The following is an 18082-nucleotide window of genomic DNA, read 5'->3' as shown; positions in this document are numbered from 1 at the left end:
CTCTCCATTACGACACTGGGCACTGCGAAGTCGAACGGACTCTGACCGCCTCGCCCCACTCCTCTGCCGCTGCTTTGGAAGGAAAACTATCGGCAGGGGACGTGTGGGAAGAGGGTAAAAGAAAGGAGACAGAATGCGAGCATTGTTCACGCCCGCTATCAACATCTCGGCTCGCCCCCTCTCGGCTCGTTTCCCCGACTTATTATTATTCAGTCCCACCAGGCAGCGTTTTCAATATAAGCGGCTGGCAGGAGAGGAGGGGGCGGTGCCGGAGGGGAGGGAATGAGACGCGTAAGTTAGGAGGAGGATGGAGGGGGAGGCTAGCTGCTCGACTTGCGGCGAAAAACAGCCGACTTCGCCTTTAGCTCTGCGAGCCTTGCCCGGAACGCCGGGCGCGATTCCCCGCGCGCGTATTTGCATAAAGGCGCGCGTTGTCGCCACCGTCGCCCGCGACGCGACGCGGGAGACACCGGCGAACGGCGCGCCGCCGCGATCGAGGCGGCACGTGCGCGGGGCCCCCACAATAACGAATGGGCCGATTACCGAGACAAAAGATAAAGCGGCGGCGCGTAGAACGGCGTCGGGGGAGAAGCGTGCAAGCATAGGGAGAAGCCGGGGGGAAAAAGGCCCGATAACGGTTACGGCGGCGACCAGGGCGCGTGGCATGTGAAGTACGCCGCATTACCGGGGCGGCCGCTTTTCATTTAATAAAGCGCGAGGAGGCTGCGAAGAAGTGTTATTGTTATCGGAGAATCCTCTGCAGTAACTGGAGACTCTGGGACCACGTTTGCGAAATAGCGGGACGCCTATTACGGGCGCATTAAGCCGGGAGCGCTGGCGAAGCCAGCAGCGAGGACGAAAGGCACGTAGGATGTGAACGCGTTTTTAAACGCCAGGGCGACACCGCCAGGGTAGGGTTAACCGCAGCATGGCAATGAGGGGATTTACTCGGCGGATTTTCCGAGGATCACGCGACATAGCTGGCGCGACCAACGGGGCTGTTTCGTCACCCATCGGACAGAGAAGTATGGGCAGCACGCGCCGTAATCTGTCCATGACGGCCTCGCTTGGTTAGAGCCGCGAATGAACCGGTGGCGGCGGCAAACGCACGCCAGCTTCGTAGGTAATAAACTACCGTTGAGAGAGAGAGCCGTGCATGGCAATTGCAACACGTGAAAAGTATCATAGTTAGGTGAAAACCCGCTTTGCCTATTTTTCGTAGATTCATATATTTTAAAGACAAAAAGAAAAGTAGGTTGAAAGGCAGTCCCAAAGCTTGCGTGCATATGTAAGTATATACGAGCATGAAAAACTGAAAGCATTACTTCCTTATATATATATTTAACAATGCCAAGGACAAGGCGGACAAGGCGAGCTCTCATCAAGTGAGCTCTAACTTGCCGAACTCTATTCAATACTCTTGGTAAAGAAAGCCGGATTCCGGAGAACGAGTGCACGCTTACTTGGTGAGCATGAAATGCAAGCGCAGATAACGAGTCGACTCAAGACTCACCAGCAAAAAAAAAAAAGACGAAAGAGAAATAACACAGCAGTCTTCATACGAGAAAACCCCCACATACACTGACATCTCGATTCCAGGACTATAGCACTGCAGCAGGCATAAACCAACCAAAGAGAAGGAATGCCATCAACAAACTAAATTCTGGCGGTTATAGCCCTATGAAACAAAATAAACGCTTCTCTTTGGCGGGGGAACAAACGAAGGAGAGAAGTCAGGAGGCAAGAGAGCCAGAGGGAGGGGGAAGGAGGGGGAGGGGTCCCGGCGAGCAAAGTGCCCCGGCGGCCGCAGCTTCCTTCCTGCAATTCGGGCCCCGTTTTGCTCGCCGATCGGACCCGGGCCCCTATCAGCGGCCACAGCCATCTATCGTGGCGCCGGCCGGGCCGCTTCGGGTTTCCTCCCCGGAGTCGCCACCTCGCCCCAAGACAAAGAAGAGCAGCCCCGCGGCTGCACGGTCGCGGCGGCCCCTTATATAGCCGCTGCCTTCACTGCAGTCCTTATCGCGAACGACACCCCTTTTCGACGAAGCGTCCATCGGGCCGCGCCAGAGGATCGTTTCAGTGCCGCCCGGGCGAACTGGTGTCGTGGCCCTCTCTCCGAAGCACGCAAATACAAAGCGCCAGTCACCGTTGGCGGCGGCGGCGGGTGGTGACGACCGCTTAGCCACGTCCGGAGCTGAACGAGAAACACAAACCGGCCGGGTCCGGGAAGAACGAAAGAAGAAATAGCGGGAAAAGGGATCAGGCTACGCGTTTAACTCGCTGTGGGACTCGACGTGTTCGGCGTGCTGTGCTCGCCGGCTTCGGTCACTACGTGTTGAGCGGGCGCGGTAATGAGGGTTCTGTTTCGCAGAGCGGGTCCCGGACTGGAACGAGCAGCCAAATCGATATGTGACTGTGGCGTCACTTGACGCAGCTTCCGCCTTATGCCATGATCTAAAACGGGTGAGCGGTTTTTGACACGAATAAAATATGTTCTGTAAACGTAGTAGCAGTAGACAGCATTGTTCTGCTGCTTTGCGATAATAAATGAGGCATGGCTTTGATTCAACCCGATCGCGCTTGTTGGCATGCAATAACCTCCTTGGAGCGATGCGCGAATGAAAAAAAAAATGCTTCATATCCCAGTAAAGAAAAAAAAGTTACAGAATCGTATCCAAGATGCGAGAAAATGTTTTGTCGTTACGAAAGATTTTTCTATAGTACTCTTGCCTGTTTTCTGTACTGCTGTACAATTTTTCAGTAGTATTTCTCTGCAGTTCTATCGCTGCGACAAGGAACAGGACAGTATTAAAGAAAATTGTTGCTACTACAAGTTTGCGCCCAATAATAACACACAAAAGATATGCAAGCCTCATGCGACATCCGAAATATGACGTCTATTTTTGTGGCCGGGGTTTTAACGCTTTGAACACTATGCATGTTTCGTCAGTTTGAATGAAATATTGATTAAATATCAGGCCTCCGAGCCAAGAGACTGACTTTCGAGGCTGAAGCATAGTGTGAAAACATAGCCCAAGCATGTTAGTGCCACGAAGCTGTGCTTTACGAAGAGCAACTGAGAACATGCTCTGTAAAATGCTCTGGTCGTCAGTACTCAACATGGCCACCTCCGAGACAAAGCTGCAATGGGCATTTACGGCAGGGCTGAATCCAAGTAGCACTTCTGTGTACCATTCTTAATGGCATACCTACGTACAAAAACAAGCCTGTGCGGGCCGAGAATTCCGCCACGATTTTTGCTGGAATTCTTGATGGACGCCACCCACGATTGCTCCCGTGTCTCGTTACAATGATCGACAAGTTGATGGATGCTGGATTTCAGCGTTTTCAACACGGGCTTTTTTCCCCAGTATGGGTGGGCTTGCGAAGAAATACTGTGCACGTTATGACAGCACACCGTCCTTTATCTGCCCCATCAATGTGAGCTGAGCAGAACGGCAATTAAGCTTTACAGTCGGACCGATCGAACTCCCACATAACCGACACGTGAGGCAGCGCTCTAGCAACCGGGCCCTGGGCTCCACATAGATGGCGGGCCGACTCGCACACCCGCCGCTCTGTCGCACAATACTTGCTCGCGCAGGCGTCGAAGGATCGCACGACAAAGCGGTATCTGCGGTCACTGCACGTGACGCCGCAAACTGTACGGTTTCGTAGAGGGCGCCTAGACTCTACAGCGGCCGGCATTCACTTGCTGTACTGTAAGCTCTAGGCTCATCACTCAAATCTTATTTGCCCTAGATATGACAGTCCATAGCGCAATTTTTGATCAGCACCTAGTTAAACTATTCACCGACGTTTTTAAGTGGTTCTCAAATCCTAATCATTACCGCACAAGCATCGCCGTACTCAAACTCCCGCTATAGCTCAAGAAACAAGCGGGAGGGATGCCGGTTACCTGCTCTGCTCTCAACAGCGCTCGATTACTCGGAACATCCTCGTTATGACACATCGGTACGGTGGTAAAGACATCCTGGCAGGTGCTGCCGCACTCACTACGATCTGCAACATGCAAGACGTGCTTCGCCAAACAGTAGGAGCCGTGGCGTGGCGTAAAGTCATGCACATAGCTTCTTCTAACCGAAAGGGAAGGGTCTTCCTTCCTGCAATGTTCATCCCACTGCATTCAGCTGCTATGAAGCAAGAACCGTCCTCCGCCCGTGTTGCAGGTCAAACCGACCGCGGCGGTACGCCACTGCATCTGCTCGGCGGCTGCTCCAGCACGCTCACCTCGTAAGCCGAAGGAAAAGGCCGTCGTGGCCGACGTGTCGCCTCGGCGGCGGCGCTCGGACCGAGGGTGGGCACGCGCTCGCGACGCCGTTGTCGCCCGCGTGTGGACGCACGTGTGTGTGTGGACGCGCGCGCGGCTGACCGGACACGCGCGCGTGCCTCTTTCTGGCTGTATTTTCTGCCGCCCCCCCCCCCCCCCCTTCCTTCCCGGGAATAAAGCTCGCGCCGGGCACGACTCACCTTCTTCAGACCCGCCGCTGTCGGGGCTGAATGGGGCGTCCAGCGCGGGCCCTTTGATGAGGCCGGCATCTGAAACGGCCGATTGGCTTGTAAATTTCCAACGCGTTGACCAGGCGTGCAACGAGTGTTCCTCTCTCGGCTCACAGCGCCGCCGCCGCCGCCGCCGCCCCGCTCAGTAGTCGCGCGAATGTGTGCGTGTGTGTGCGAGCGAAGGTGCCACGTAGGCACACGAGAATCCGTGGTCCCGCCATAAGCGCGCTGCTGCGTCGTGGAGACGTCTCTTTTCCGGGAGGCTGGTGCGAGGGTGTGGGCTGGACGGACAGACCGGAGCGGATGCCGTTTCGTTGGGGTTCAGGAGAAATGGGAAAGCAGGCTTTGCAGGGAAAAGCATAGTCGTTCTGCTACATGCTTTCCTTACTCGCTGCTGACAATGTTAGGATGATATAAAATGAAAAAACCACGATCGGTAGTGGAAAGTTCGGCGTGCAGATGAGGTATGCCGTTAGGGGTCAGTATGATATCGTATGTGGGATTTAACGTCCCGAAGTTACACATGGGCTATTAGAGGCGCCTTAGTGAAGGGCTCTGAATTAATTTCCACCACCTACAATAATTTAGCGCGCACTGACGTCGCTAGATAATTGCGGGTTACGGTGCAGACAAGAAGATGCGTCTATGATAAGTCGCTTTCCTGCAGTGCACAGAGAAAAACGAGATCTGACAAAATTAACATGCTAATAAAAACCGAGAGAATGGTATGACGTTTGCGTTCGTATAACTGGATCAGCGCTCACGCGCTACAATGGCCTTAACTATAAGAGAACGTGCTTCTAAGCCCTCATTTGCTGACATGAAGATATTGCAAGGACTAGACTTCCAGCTGAACGCCGTCTTGCTTATGTCATACATCGTAGCTGTCATAAGAGTTCATTTAACTACGATGAGAACTAGTATTTATTGTGGTCGAATTATTGAACAACGTTAGGGCTCCTAGAGCTTTCCGCTGTGAAGGGTTTCAGTGAGAAACGGCCTGTAACTATGACCTTTCCCGGAAGCCTACCCATTAACAAGTAAAAAATTACCCGTCGTGCTTTCATATTACCGCGTGCCCACAGATGATATGTTAGAAGCCGGCCTTGAATAAGAATTGTATACAGTATACGAAATCAGACCAAGCGCAATTTCGCTGCCAGCTCATGACGCAGATGCGAGCTTCATTTGCGGTGAAAGCACAATTTATCTGCACAGCACCCGTATTAAGCATCTATATCCTAGGTGCAATCCTGCGCCATGCACTGCAGACTGCATGTTAATAAACAGCCATGGCGGTTTAACGTTGGCGATCAGATGACGGGAGCAGAAGTGACCGGGTAGATGAAAAATCTCGTGCAGTACTTATTTTTTTTACCGCACAAAGCCTTTTATAAATTACACCGTTTATGCACGCCAACTAGCAAACAAGGTAACGAATAAACTTAACAGGAGTTGAGCTCCGTCAGATGCGCAGTGTATTATTACAAAGTACATTTAATAGGCTTAGTCTTCTAAAGTTTGCTCGAGCAGTTCTTTGCAAAGAACTACCCGAGCAGTAATATTTCTTTTTCGTCCAATATGAGCATCCAGCCGCCACAGACACTTCTGTTCAACTCGGTCGGTAAATCAAACGCCCGACATTGTTACCCATATTTTGGGAAGCTTTCAATAAAAATTGGCACGACCAGACATTTTCACCTCTTGAAGCTCCTAAAACTTATAGCGCGATCAAGAGCGTCTTCAAGCGCACCTATTATATGCATACTTGCAGGATCTTCCCCGCCTCCACGTTCACCCGAGCACAGAGACGTCAGCTCCGTTCGGGCATATATGCATACCCCAGACCGGCAGCTACATCCATCATCGTCCTTTACATCGCTCCTTCTCGGTTAGATTCCTCGCGTACTGATCCGCCCCATTCATCGGCATCAAACTGGTAGCGATCCGTGGCCCGCCATAAAACGGGCGAAGAGAAACGAACGCCGTTCCTGGCGTCACAAACCGTATACGCAGAGTCTTGAAGAAATTATAGGCGGCGCTTTTATTGTTGGCGCGTGCTCATCAAAAGTCTACATTGCCGTCACTAAATAGGCAGAAGTGTAGCAGTAATTAGACTCCGGATTGCGAGTATATAGGAAGAAAAGAGATGTTGTAATATTTGCTGGTTAAAATCAGCTTCGATAAAGCCGCGTATTTTTATGCGGCTGCGCCTCGCAAACACCGACTTTCCCGCCGGACAGTGTGCCGCGGTGGAAAATTCCGCCTGCTTTTGACGCCGAAATGCCCAGTGTAAATTTACTACCTTATGGAGGTCAAAAAGTTGGGCGAGTTCGTTCAATTCAATAATTAGCGCTGTAGAATTATGGCACTACCTTCGGAAGGCAGTGTTAAAAGCTTAAAAAGGATAGTTTTGGATTTTAATTTCTCCGTACTACTGCTCTCTGGAACGCTAAGTGCTGAAATGTAGCGTGCCTTCATGCACGGTGTCAGGTAGGCAGGTGGCCGAACGATGGACTCCGAGGCTGTCAATCAGTGTTTGTCACCACGAGGCAGCCAGGAGGCCGCTCGGCAAACGCCCAGCAGAACTCATCTGTCCGAGCAAGTGCTAAGTAATTGTGCTCATTCACATAACGATCTACCGCGGTGTCGCCGTGGTGGCATTCGTCGTCGCTGCATGCAATTACATTTACTAAAGACAGCAATAACTAAAGAAGAGCCGTTTAGGTTTATCATGGAGGCACCTCTGCGTCGCGTTAATGCGGACTAAGCGTTTAAATTTATCCCGTTTGACCACCTGGACGGGTCTGTTACGTGTGACGGTAGTGAACGAGTTGGCGGTGGCCATTCCCATTGTCTGGCCCTGTCGTCGGACCACCTATCTGACATGATGCCTTCATGCATCAAATTTTAACTTTCATTGCAGTAGTGGCGTGCTCTTATCCGCCAGTTGCCTCGAAGCTCTACGGATGACGACAGCAAACTAAACGTTGAATTGTCGAAACTGCTGGCGCGTTAGAACAGTGCGTGTTTGATCTGAATTTTCGCTACCGCTCCCCGGATGATTGCGGTATAGCGACGGGCGGGATCCAGTCGCAAACTGGTTTACGAGCAAGACGCTTTGGTAAATTTGCGTCACACAGCTGCAACTTTCTTTCAGTGAAAACAATTTGTGGGTGTACAGAGCTAAAAGCTGCTGGTCGAAATCAGGAGCGGTGATCTGTAACAATGGCATCTGAGTTCTATTCGCATTTTCTACTTCTTGACCGACGGCATGCCATGAAGTATACCAACATTAACGCCAGGGACGGCCAGTCGGTTGTGCAGGTGATACGAATAAGCCGAGATAAAAAAAAAACATTCGAATTGTAAAATGCAGCCTCTTACTTATTATTGTTGTTAAATATTATGGACTGGCCATGTAGTTAAGCAAGAGAAGCACTAGCTATATATGCAAAGCCTCCTCATACAGCTGTTAGTGCGCAAGCTCTGAACATAACGCAGGAATAATTGAAATTTGACACACGCACTGTGCGACCAGATGGGCGCTTGCCTTGGAAAGAGCATGCCGTTAAGCGCTCAACGATGGCGAGTAGAGAAGAAAGAGCACGGTTGTTCTATATACACGTTCGTACAAAATCACATGGCTCACACGACGGCCAAGGCCAAGCGTATGGTTAAAAGTGCACCCAGCGCATCTTAACCACGTTGACATCCGTTACGAGAGGCCCGCCAAGCCGCGGTTGCGTTTCACGCCCAACATTCTCGAATAAAAATTTTGAAGATGAAAAAATTGTAAAACACTGTTGTGGAAATATTGAACGTAATGGTCCGTTATTTTGATATGTAGCAAATTATTTTTTTCACAGTGTTTCCACCGATCGCATCGAACAGTCAAGACTGCCATAGAAAACCAACAGGGAACGCTTTTGACGATAGCAAAAACGTGAATAGAAAAAAAACATACAAGACTGCCGTCGGGTGATCTGCGCATGTAATGATTTCTATAGTGAAATCCTGCATTATATGAAAAAAACTGCGTTCATAAATGGTTTCCCGGGCAAAAATGCTTATGTCCAGAATTGTTGACGTAGCCGGCGGCCGGGGTGGCCGGAATTACATAGGCGAAAACGGGAGAAGCGCTCGGGCACCGAGCTGGCTCGAACTAACCGGCAGCCACTTTGTTGCTCACCCAGCTTCCGCGAGGCCAGGAAGGTGTTGAGGATGTCGGCCGACCGGGCGTCCGTCCTCTCGCGGAAGTCGGCCGGAGTGAGCGCGCACAGAGCGGCCCCGTTGTCCGGGAACCTGGCGGCGTCCAGCGCCGGCAGGCCGAACTTGCGGCTCACCCAGCACAGCCAGGCCGAGATGTCGCTGCCGTCCCATTGGCTCGGGTCTGCGAAGGTTAATTAATTATGCACGCTCTTAATTATGCACGTTCGGTCAGGGGATGATGACACGGATGCGGTCAACATCAACTCAAACACGCGGCAAGCGTGCAGGTGCATCGGCAGTTTGCCTTGAGTCTGCTTGCGCTGTAGACAGCAGACCTCTTCGATCATGACAGTTGCAAACTCCATACTGGGCCCCCCGTGTCAAAACCTGACGCCATGATTGGCCCAAAATTTGAAAGTTAGCAGACTATGAGGCCAGTCGCGCAATTCAGATGAACTTCCCAAAGCTGTAAAAGACAGGGATGTCGTAATGTGCAACAAGTCGCGGAGCGCCGTCAACATCTGATTTCTCAGCTCACAGGCGGTGCCACGGTATGTTAACCACCAGAAGCCGGCCGCAAGGCGCGACCGGATTTTGATTCGGAGTTCCGTGGTTGGCATACTATTAAACGACTCTGGCGGACATATCGCATTAGTGCGGCTCAGCTGCGTGTGTTTAGTTGTGGAAATGTGCACGCGAACGCGTTTAATAAATTCATAATTTATGACAAAGAGCCTTGAACTTTCTGACACGTTGAGGAAGGACGTTTTGAAATTGTGAGCGCGCGTTCTTGACTGGCCGACGAGACCCGGACCATTGGATGCACGCCACAACCATGCCGAGGCGAAGTAGTATGCACAAGAAGGCACGTATACAAGAATATGCTGCAATGGCCGAACTGTCTTAGAAGGACAATTACGTCGATTTAATACGCTCGGCTAAGCGTGGAAACGACATTCAGACATGAGAACTTCGGCCAGTGAAAGCTGCACGATTTTTTCTCCTTGTGAGGTGAAAAGTAAATCAAGCAATCGGATACACTAGATTTGCGGCAAGACGCCACAATGTAAAAATCAGTGAAATTTGCTCGACAGCGCTGAATTCGCAAATGCGATATGCCCGCTGAAATTTCAACTGATGACACACGAAACATATCCAATTTAAATGTGTGTCCCTCGCCTTTCGAGCGCGTTTTTCTAGATGTAAAACCAACGAGGACAGTGAAGGCAGACAAGTTTCAGAAAAACCCCAAGTTACCGTAATAGCATCTGCCATGCTCATATTGGATAAACAACAAACACAAGTTGTTTGCAAGGCTGAAAATCAGAAGAGTGATGTTTGCTCAAAGAAAACGATCTGATCATATCTATAGCGATGTAAAAGGTATATCACGAAGGCATTGTCGCTCCGTTTGATTGCAGAGTGCTGGTAAGGGGTGCACACAATGAAAAAGCAGTGCCTATAGTAAACAAATCGGTCTCTTAGATCTCATTCCAACACCAATTTATAGCGGAACAACTTTCTGATTAATATGCCGCTCCAACGCAAGTAAATCATTTTGAGCAAGAGAACATTGGGAACAGATCAGAATAGAGGAAGAAAGATGGTCGAAGAATGGAATGATTCGTGATTGTTTAAAAATCACTTGACTTGGATCAGATAATGAAACAAATATTACCGGCAGACGGTAATGGGAAGACTGGATACTCATCGCTTATATACCAGCGCGTCTACAAAAGCGCGACAGGGCGAGCTACATTTTCATGCGTGCACAAAAACAAGCTCCGGCAAGCCCGTGTCGTAACTTTTACCTCGAGGATGACTCTTCCTTCGGACTCCTCAGGAGAAAAAAAAAAAACTTTACCGTGTGCTCTGAATCAGCTACTTATTGTCACCGTACAAAGTGAGCGCATTAGTCTGCGTAAGCACATTATGGCGTGTGACTAAGCTGAGACCAAGCAACGCTCCGCTACCGACGTACGAGTTCATGCCAGAAATGTTATTACGGCCGTGTAACGTCTCCACTGCCAGCTCACCTCCTTTACTTCCGAGACAATGCCGGCCCCAGGAAGGAGACATATTCGAGAGAACACAACGAGCCGGCATTCAGCCCTCTCACGTGCAAAAAAATGACATCGAGCGGCATACATCACGAGCCCGAGAAAGCGGCTGCCGCGAACCGTTGTGCGGGACAGAAAGAGAGCTCGACACCGACGACCCCCGCCCACGCGCATTCATCGAGACGGAGGACCCCATTGTGGCCGCCGCACGTGAGTCAAGCGGCGGCCCGTGATTCAGTGGCCGCTCAGGTGTGACGACGGCGTGACCGGTGACCGTGATTTCAGCCTGGCTCGGCCATTAGCGCGCTCTCATCTGAGCCAGAGGTGAGTCGGCGCGCGGTGCTCAAGCAGGAAACGGCGTGAATAAAAATAAAGAAATAAAGTGCAGTATTGGAAACACGGAGGTTCGGGGGAGAAAAGCAGTGGCAGGAGTACAACAGCAGCAGGTGCAGGCCGTGGACGCAACAGCAGCATCGCCTGCGCATTCCGTCGTGAACAGTGGTTACGCGCCCGCTGACGGTTTGGTGCAGCCCATGATGAGGGGTGAAAATAGGGGGAGGAGGCAGAAGAAACCAAGCGGTCGCTTAACTGCGCCTTTTATACGAGGTCACGAAAGTAGCCCCGAGCCTGCAGACGGCGGAAGGCTGCCACCGAACTTGTGCGCAGCGCACTGAAGGCTGCCGGTCGAGATCGGAAGGTGCATTCCATCGGTTGCCCCCGTCCGCTCCGGCATTCCACAACCATTTTGGACCACACCGTCTAGCGCTGTGGGAAAGGGAGGAGGATGAGAGAGAGAGCATTCCAAGCGGGCATTCCACGCTGCGACGCGCGCGTATTCACGACGGCCGCATCCGCATATCGGTCATCCGCCGCTGACCATTTTAACGTCTCTATCTTTTTTTTTTTTTTTACGCCAGCGCTGCTCTGCACTGCCGCCTTTGCTTTACTCAGGGAAGTTCCCCCCTCTCCCTTCTCGTGTTGTCGCTTTCCTTCATTCCCACGTATATGTTGGGTCGGATGGAATGAAAAAAGAGAGAGGTAATCTTGATGAGAGATAACTTGAGCCCGAATCATTATTGCAGCGAAACATTCTTGAGTGATAGAAGCCGAGAGGAGGAATCTGTGGGTAATGCGGATTGAGGGGACGAAGGGCGTCATGACTTCCTGGGCGATGAAGGTAAACCGCGCAGTGATATAATATATATATATATATATATATATATATATATATATATATATATATATTAATGCTGCACTCCAGATTGACTTGCGAAGGATGAGCAACAGAGAGAAAAGAAAACGCTGCGGGATGCTCGTACACGGACGAAGCGAATGGCCAGCAGAGCCCGGCTGATGCTCGTTCGAGATTGCGTCGGGAGCAAAGAGAGAGGAGGACCGGACTCCTCCGAGCCCCGGCGACTCACGCGTGTTTGCGCAAACACAAAAGAAGCTCCGGCTAACAATCGCCTCTTGGAGCGAGCGATAAAACACGGGCGCCTGCAGAGAGGCGACGGTTGGGCATGCAGGTGAGCGGATGGATATGGTAGCCCGAACGAGCGCCACACCCTCGACACCAGAGGGCAGTCGTGACCAATATGGCGGTTTGCCGAATGGTTCGCGCGCGCTCGCTAAAGTCGGGACGCCTGCCTCCGTTGGCCGCCGGGGTAATTAAGGGTCACCCGACGCGTGACCCCCGATCTGGTTTCTTGCGATTTTGTACCATTTTTCTTCCTTCCTCCCGAGAGAGTTTCCCCTCCCATCCGTCGGGGGGCGTTACAGGTTTCTTTGCAGAAACTTTGACGCGGAATAACGAAAGACGAACAGCAGGGGTTTAGGCGGTGGGGCCGTTGCATGCGAGCAGATAGGCTGGTACCTTTTGCTACGCTTCTTTTTGGAGAGCTCACTCAGAGGCACGTAAGAGAGATGCGGGGCTCAGTAGCCTGTGTGGGAGGTTACGGAGGGTTGGGGGAATTTTGAAATACGAGCGCAAGCTCTCAGAGAGATGGAAAGAGGGGAAAAAGTATACTCTTTACGAGGAGAAATTATGCAGACGGCTTTGTGAGCCTATAAGCTCAGCATCGTTAGCCTACTGCGGATGATCTTCTTCTCCGACTAAATGACTGCTCTGTTAACCGAAGAAGGTAGCAACGTGATTGCTGAAGAAACCACTGCATCAAACGGAATACATTTGCTGTTGGCTGAAAGCACTTGCGCCGCATGTGTTTGCTTCGAGCGCCTAAGCCAAATTTTCTCGCACCCTGTTATTTGTCTAGCTGCCCGCTTTCTTGGCATCTGGTGAAAAATGACGCTCAGTGGACGACGGGGCACAACGCTAATGGTTGATTAATTTTTTCGGAGCAAAGCCTCAATTCGAGCTATGCTGCACGTTTTCAGGGAGGGCTCTGTACTAATTTCAACCACCCGAAATAATCTATGTGCGCATAAGTTTTTGCATATCGCTTCCATCAAGATGTGGTCACCGCGGCAGGGGTTGAACACCGGAAGTGGTGCTCAGAAACCGAACGCCATATGGCATGGCACGGCTAGTTTGCCTCGTACTACCTCGTGTTGAAGCTGGTACTGTCCTCAAGCAGAATTTAAGCGAATCTCTTGACTTTCTTTTCGTGGATTGTGAGTGCACCAGTACGTTTCTTAGGAAGGGAGGTATACAAACTATTGTTGCTTAAAAGCATGTTTCCATAATTGTTACCTACATAAACGTGGTTACCTACGTTACCTACACATTATATAGGTTACATAGGTTATCTACGTTACCTACACGGCCCATTACGCACAATCATTCCTCCCCAAAACCGTAGTTGACTGGAATAACCTACCACCAGATATTGCCACTGAAGTTAACACCGATCAATTTCATCAAATGCTGTGGACTCATATCTGAATTTGACGTCTCTGTGCGTTTTTGGTGTTAGCTATTTTAATGCCTTTGCATCTTGTTCGACATTGTATTGCAGTTTATTCTCTTTTTGTGTTATCCTTGAACCCCCAGTGTTTCAATTTTCACACTTTATTCTTATCTTCATTCGAACTTAAATCCAGTACCAAAATTGGTGTTTGCGTATTAGTGTGTTTCATGTGCCCCCCCCCCCCCCCCCCTATGTAATACCCTCTTCCAAGAGGGCCTTTAGGGTATTTGAATAAAAAAAAATAAATATATTCGCTTGCGCTGAACAACGAGGCTTTCAAGTGATTACTTGAGTTTGCAAAGCAGTGTGTCTCATTATTTGTAAAGCAGAGGGATGCGGATTCATATAGCCGCCTCTGCAGGGCATTCAATTTTTGGGCTATCGATTTATAAAGAAGACGTAGCGGTGAAGTGAAGAGGACAAAATAATTAATGAGTGTTGGGGAAAGGTCAGTGGCCGATAGATGCTAGAGATGTGTACCCATCTCTAGCAGCTCAGTAAGCATATCCGCAGTAGCCGACACAGCAGGCATGATTATGGGTCCGTGTAGTTAGACATGACATCAGGCCCTGTAAGCACGTGCACGGCGCATCTCGACAAAACACTAAAAACCCCGTGCCGTGTGCCAGGGTAGGCCCCCGGCTACTCTATTAAGGTTATGCGCTTGTTCCTGCCGTCTTTTCAGGAATCAATGTTTCGGCATGTGAAGCGCCTAACTGTACCTGCCGGCTTCGCGTTCTGTGTTCCTTCATTTCTTAAGAGCGAGTTTGCTCACGACCCCATGCAACATACGTATGTGTTCAGTCTCATATAGATTATCTGGCGCATGCGCACTGCGAAAGCTGCTCTTAGCGTACTCAATTACGTTGCACGTGTTTGCTCCGGCTTTACTAAATTTCAGTGCCAGCCTGCCAGGCACCCACTTCATAATCGCAGTTCCACACCAGCTTTTGTCTCAGCTCGCAGGCGAGAAGGGATATCCAACGAGGTGTTCGCTTTGTCTCTGGGTGGTTATGACTCGCTAATGCGGACAGCAAAAGACGCAGCGACAGCGCTCGCCAACTCATCAACGCATGGGGCCCAGGTATTCAGATCGCGCGTCTACGGGGCCGTGTTGGAAGCAGAGCGGGGACAGGTCACGACCGCGGCAACTGGGCGCGCGCCGCAAATAGGCGGCACTTTTGACAGTCGATCGAAACCTGCGTTATTGAATGCGCGGAACACGTTCGCGCGTAGCCCGCAGTTTCTTTCGATAGGTCGCCTCTATACGTGTGGCGGCGGCGGCGGCAAAGAACTGCTTCTGTTGAATAGCCGTCTTGTCACATTCTGCACATACTGGGCGCAGCTTTTTATCTTCTACGCTAATATTTCATAAGCGCGGCTGGCGGTGCTCCAATTTGTCCTAGGCGCATTTTGGAGTCAGATTTTCGATCTTTAAAAAAAATCAACTAAATATAGAGGGATGACCGACTCTGATAAATTAGCCATCTGCTTATAACATCTTAGCTATATACCCAATGCACACTAGCGGTGAAAAGCAAGGGAATATTTGTGAAAGTAAACTAACAGAGGATGTGAAATAGTCGCTTTGTCGTCTAGGCCCATCCGGAATACAAAATAGGCGTGCTTAACGGGTGGGAAAATTATACACAACCTTAAAGCACACGTGCCAAAAGCGAAAACCATTTAAATACGAGTGGAAAAAATAATCAGGCCATGTACAACGCTGTATAATGTTTCTCTGGGAGGAGAGTGTCAAGTGCACAAAACCATCCACTTCGCTCCTAATCAGGACGTCCGGGACGAAACTACTCGGCTTGCTGATGCTCATCCGGAGTGTACACACAATCTGTCTCTTTTTTCCCCCTAACACGCACACACTCTCGCACAAGCTTAGATAAGACGAAAAAACACGAGCCGCAACAAAACGATCCCGCCTAATAATGGCAACAGGACGAGAGAGCGGTGAACAGGCGGAACTGCGCCTCTCTCTCTCCGTGGCACAGCCTCCTCCTCCTCGGTTCGAGCTGACAAGCGGCTCAAATTGAAGCGCGTCGAGCGGGAGGACTTGGGTGCGGCCTCACGCGAGCACGCGGATGGAGCCGGCGAAGCGCAGGCGGAGCGCGCAGGTCTACCGCGCGGTCTCCGGGGCGTAATAGTGGTGGAACGATATCAATAAAGGTCGCCCGCTTCGTCGTCGTCCAGTGCGCGCCGCCGCCGCTAGGTCCGCATTGCGCTGCTACCGTAGTACGGCAGCCGGACACAGCGAGAGGTGAATCCGGGTCGGAGGTTGGCCAGCGCGCCGGACGCACGTCTGTCGCTCAGCCGCACCCAGGTCGCCGAGGTTCCGCAGCTGACCGCGCAGCCGCTGCCGCGTCGGTCCGGCCTCCTCCGGCTCCTCGGGACGGCGCGAGTAACTGGCCACGAGGGCAATTACGATGGCGCTGATTATGAGTTGGCTCGGTGCCCTTTCGGTGGCTGCTCCGTCTTTTTCTCCCTTGACCTCCCCGTGTTTGGACGCGCTTTTTCCTTGCTCCTTCTTTCTCGATCTTCTTTTTCTCGTCACTGACTGTGTACGTATGGCACCGTAGCGCAGTTCCGTGTGCACCTGTGTTATATGAGGAGAGGTCAAAAGCCGTGAGAGCGGAGCACGGGACTGAATATCGTTAGGGGCTGAGGTTGGTGTTCTGTATGACAAGCTGAGACGCTCGTAATGCAGGTGCTCTTGCGTTTGTTTTCAGCATTTTTAAGTATATATTTTTCTCTCCAAAAACGCTGAATGTCAGGTGTCATTGAACCTCGTGCTGATACAGAGAGAGAGCAGAAAACTAAACATTTATAGCTTACATCTTTATTCCTCCTTTCCACCACCCATTGTCTTTTCCCTCACATTTTCAATTTGGCTCAAAATCCTTATGACTTATTTTTAATTATCTTAAATTTTTATTAAGGTGCAGTTGATCTCTGCATCATAGTCGGCCGAGAAGCTAGCAAAGCACGCAGTCGCTAGGCTTTGTTAGTTAGGCTGGCTTGACCGCATGACAGCGGTGTGGTGTGGAAAATGAGTACAAGGAACCGAAGGATGCCCTGAGGTATACCCGACGTTCACCTCGTCACGCGGTTTCGAGCGCTGCCAGGAGCTGTCCAAGTCTTCGCAGCCGATGCGTCTCCGCGCGGGAAAAGTAATCGCAGCAGCGAAGTTAGGAGAAGCGCCATTTGCAGGGGCTAGTCACGCCGTTCGATATATCGAATATACCGCTGAATGCGAGCTGATAAACGCGGAGGAAAGTGCTATACTTTTGCATGCGATCTTCAAGGGTATGTTCTGACTGTTCAATATAAAAAATAATTTATTATATGTGAAGTTCGATGCATCCGGGCTCGACTGTAATCAGTTTGCACTAAAGAATAAAGTCTACGTAACTTTTGCATTGAAACTGCATCTTGGACATCATCTGTCCACCCGCCGCGGTGGCTCAGTGGTTAGGCCGCTCCGCTACTGAACCGGAGTTCCCGGGTTCGAACCCGACCGCGGCGGCGGCTGCGTTTCGATGGAGGCGAAACGCTAAGGCGCCCTTAGATGTCAGTGCACGTTAAAGATCCCCAGGTGGTCGAAAGTATTCCGGAGCCCTCCACTACGGCACCTCTTTCTTCCTTTTTTCTCTCAGCCGCTCCTTTATCCCTTTCCTTACGGCGCGGCTCAGGTGTCCTCCGATATGTGAGACAGATACTGCGCAATTTCTTTTCCCCGAAAACCAATTTTCATTTTCATCATTCGTCTAGAGCAGGACTGTTTAGAACTCAGCGCATCTGTCGCTCATGCTTACGAGGAAATCACTAGTTGAATGCGGATCGTGTGCTCCCTTTGAAGTTAGCTATACATTTCTTCCTGAATTGCATTTCATCAGTGCTTCTCTCCAAATTCGTCGATAGATCCGTGCATGAATATGAAACTCCTCGCAAATGTTCAATTTTAATTCTAGTATCTTTTCCACTGTGCGGTTCAATTAAGGAAACGCAAAACGAAGGAGCTAGAAAGAAGGGAGGCGGAGCAGTGAAAAAAGTCTTTCTGCTTTAAGTCTCCCTCCCATGAATCACAAGTTCAGGGGCCCTATTGAAAACGATCAACGTTCATGGGTGCCATTATGGTAAGCCGACATCAAATGACAGGGCTAGCATCGGTAAGCTGTTTCGAGCCCCCACAAAAGTTCACCAATTTTGAGCTGACGTGGATGAATGCTTACCGCATCGAAGCATTGTAGCCTCCTAACAGAGTCATTAATTGATTACGCCCTATTTAAAATTTGATCTAGCTCTAAACTTCATCTAACCTAAAGCTTAATTTAATCGAATCCTTATCAA

At 50.5% G+C, this 18082-nt stretch overlaps 1 protein-coding gene across 2 annotated transcripts in view; it reads right to left on the bottom strand.

The window, feature by feature from the left end:
* Positions 1-18082, bottom strand: part of LOC144136362 (transcriptional regulator Erg-like) — a 55997-nt gene that overhangs the window by 23694 nt on the left and 14221 nt on the right. For both annotated transcript variants that reach the window (XM_077668628.1, XM_077668629.1), the window contains exon 2: positions 8714-8914. In XM_077668628.1, coding sequence (XP_077524754.1) covers positions 8714-8914 — 201 coding nt within the window. The remainder of the gene's footprint in view (positions 1-8713; positions 8915-18082) is intronic.

The sequence above is a fragment of the Amblyomma americanum genome, chromosome 6 (assembly GCF_052857255.1).
Source record: "Amblyomma americanum isolate KBUSLIRL-KWMA chromosome 6, ASM5285725v1, whole genome shotgun sequence".
Lineage (NCBI taxonomy): Eukaryota > Metazoa > Arthropoda > Arachnida > Ixodida > Ixodidae > Amblyomma > Amblyomma americanum.
This window is presented reverse-complemented; position numbering and strand designations above follow the sequence as displayed.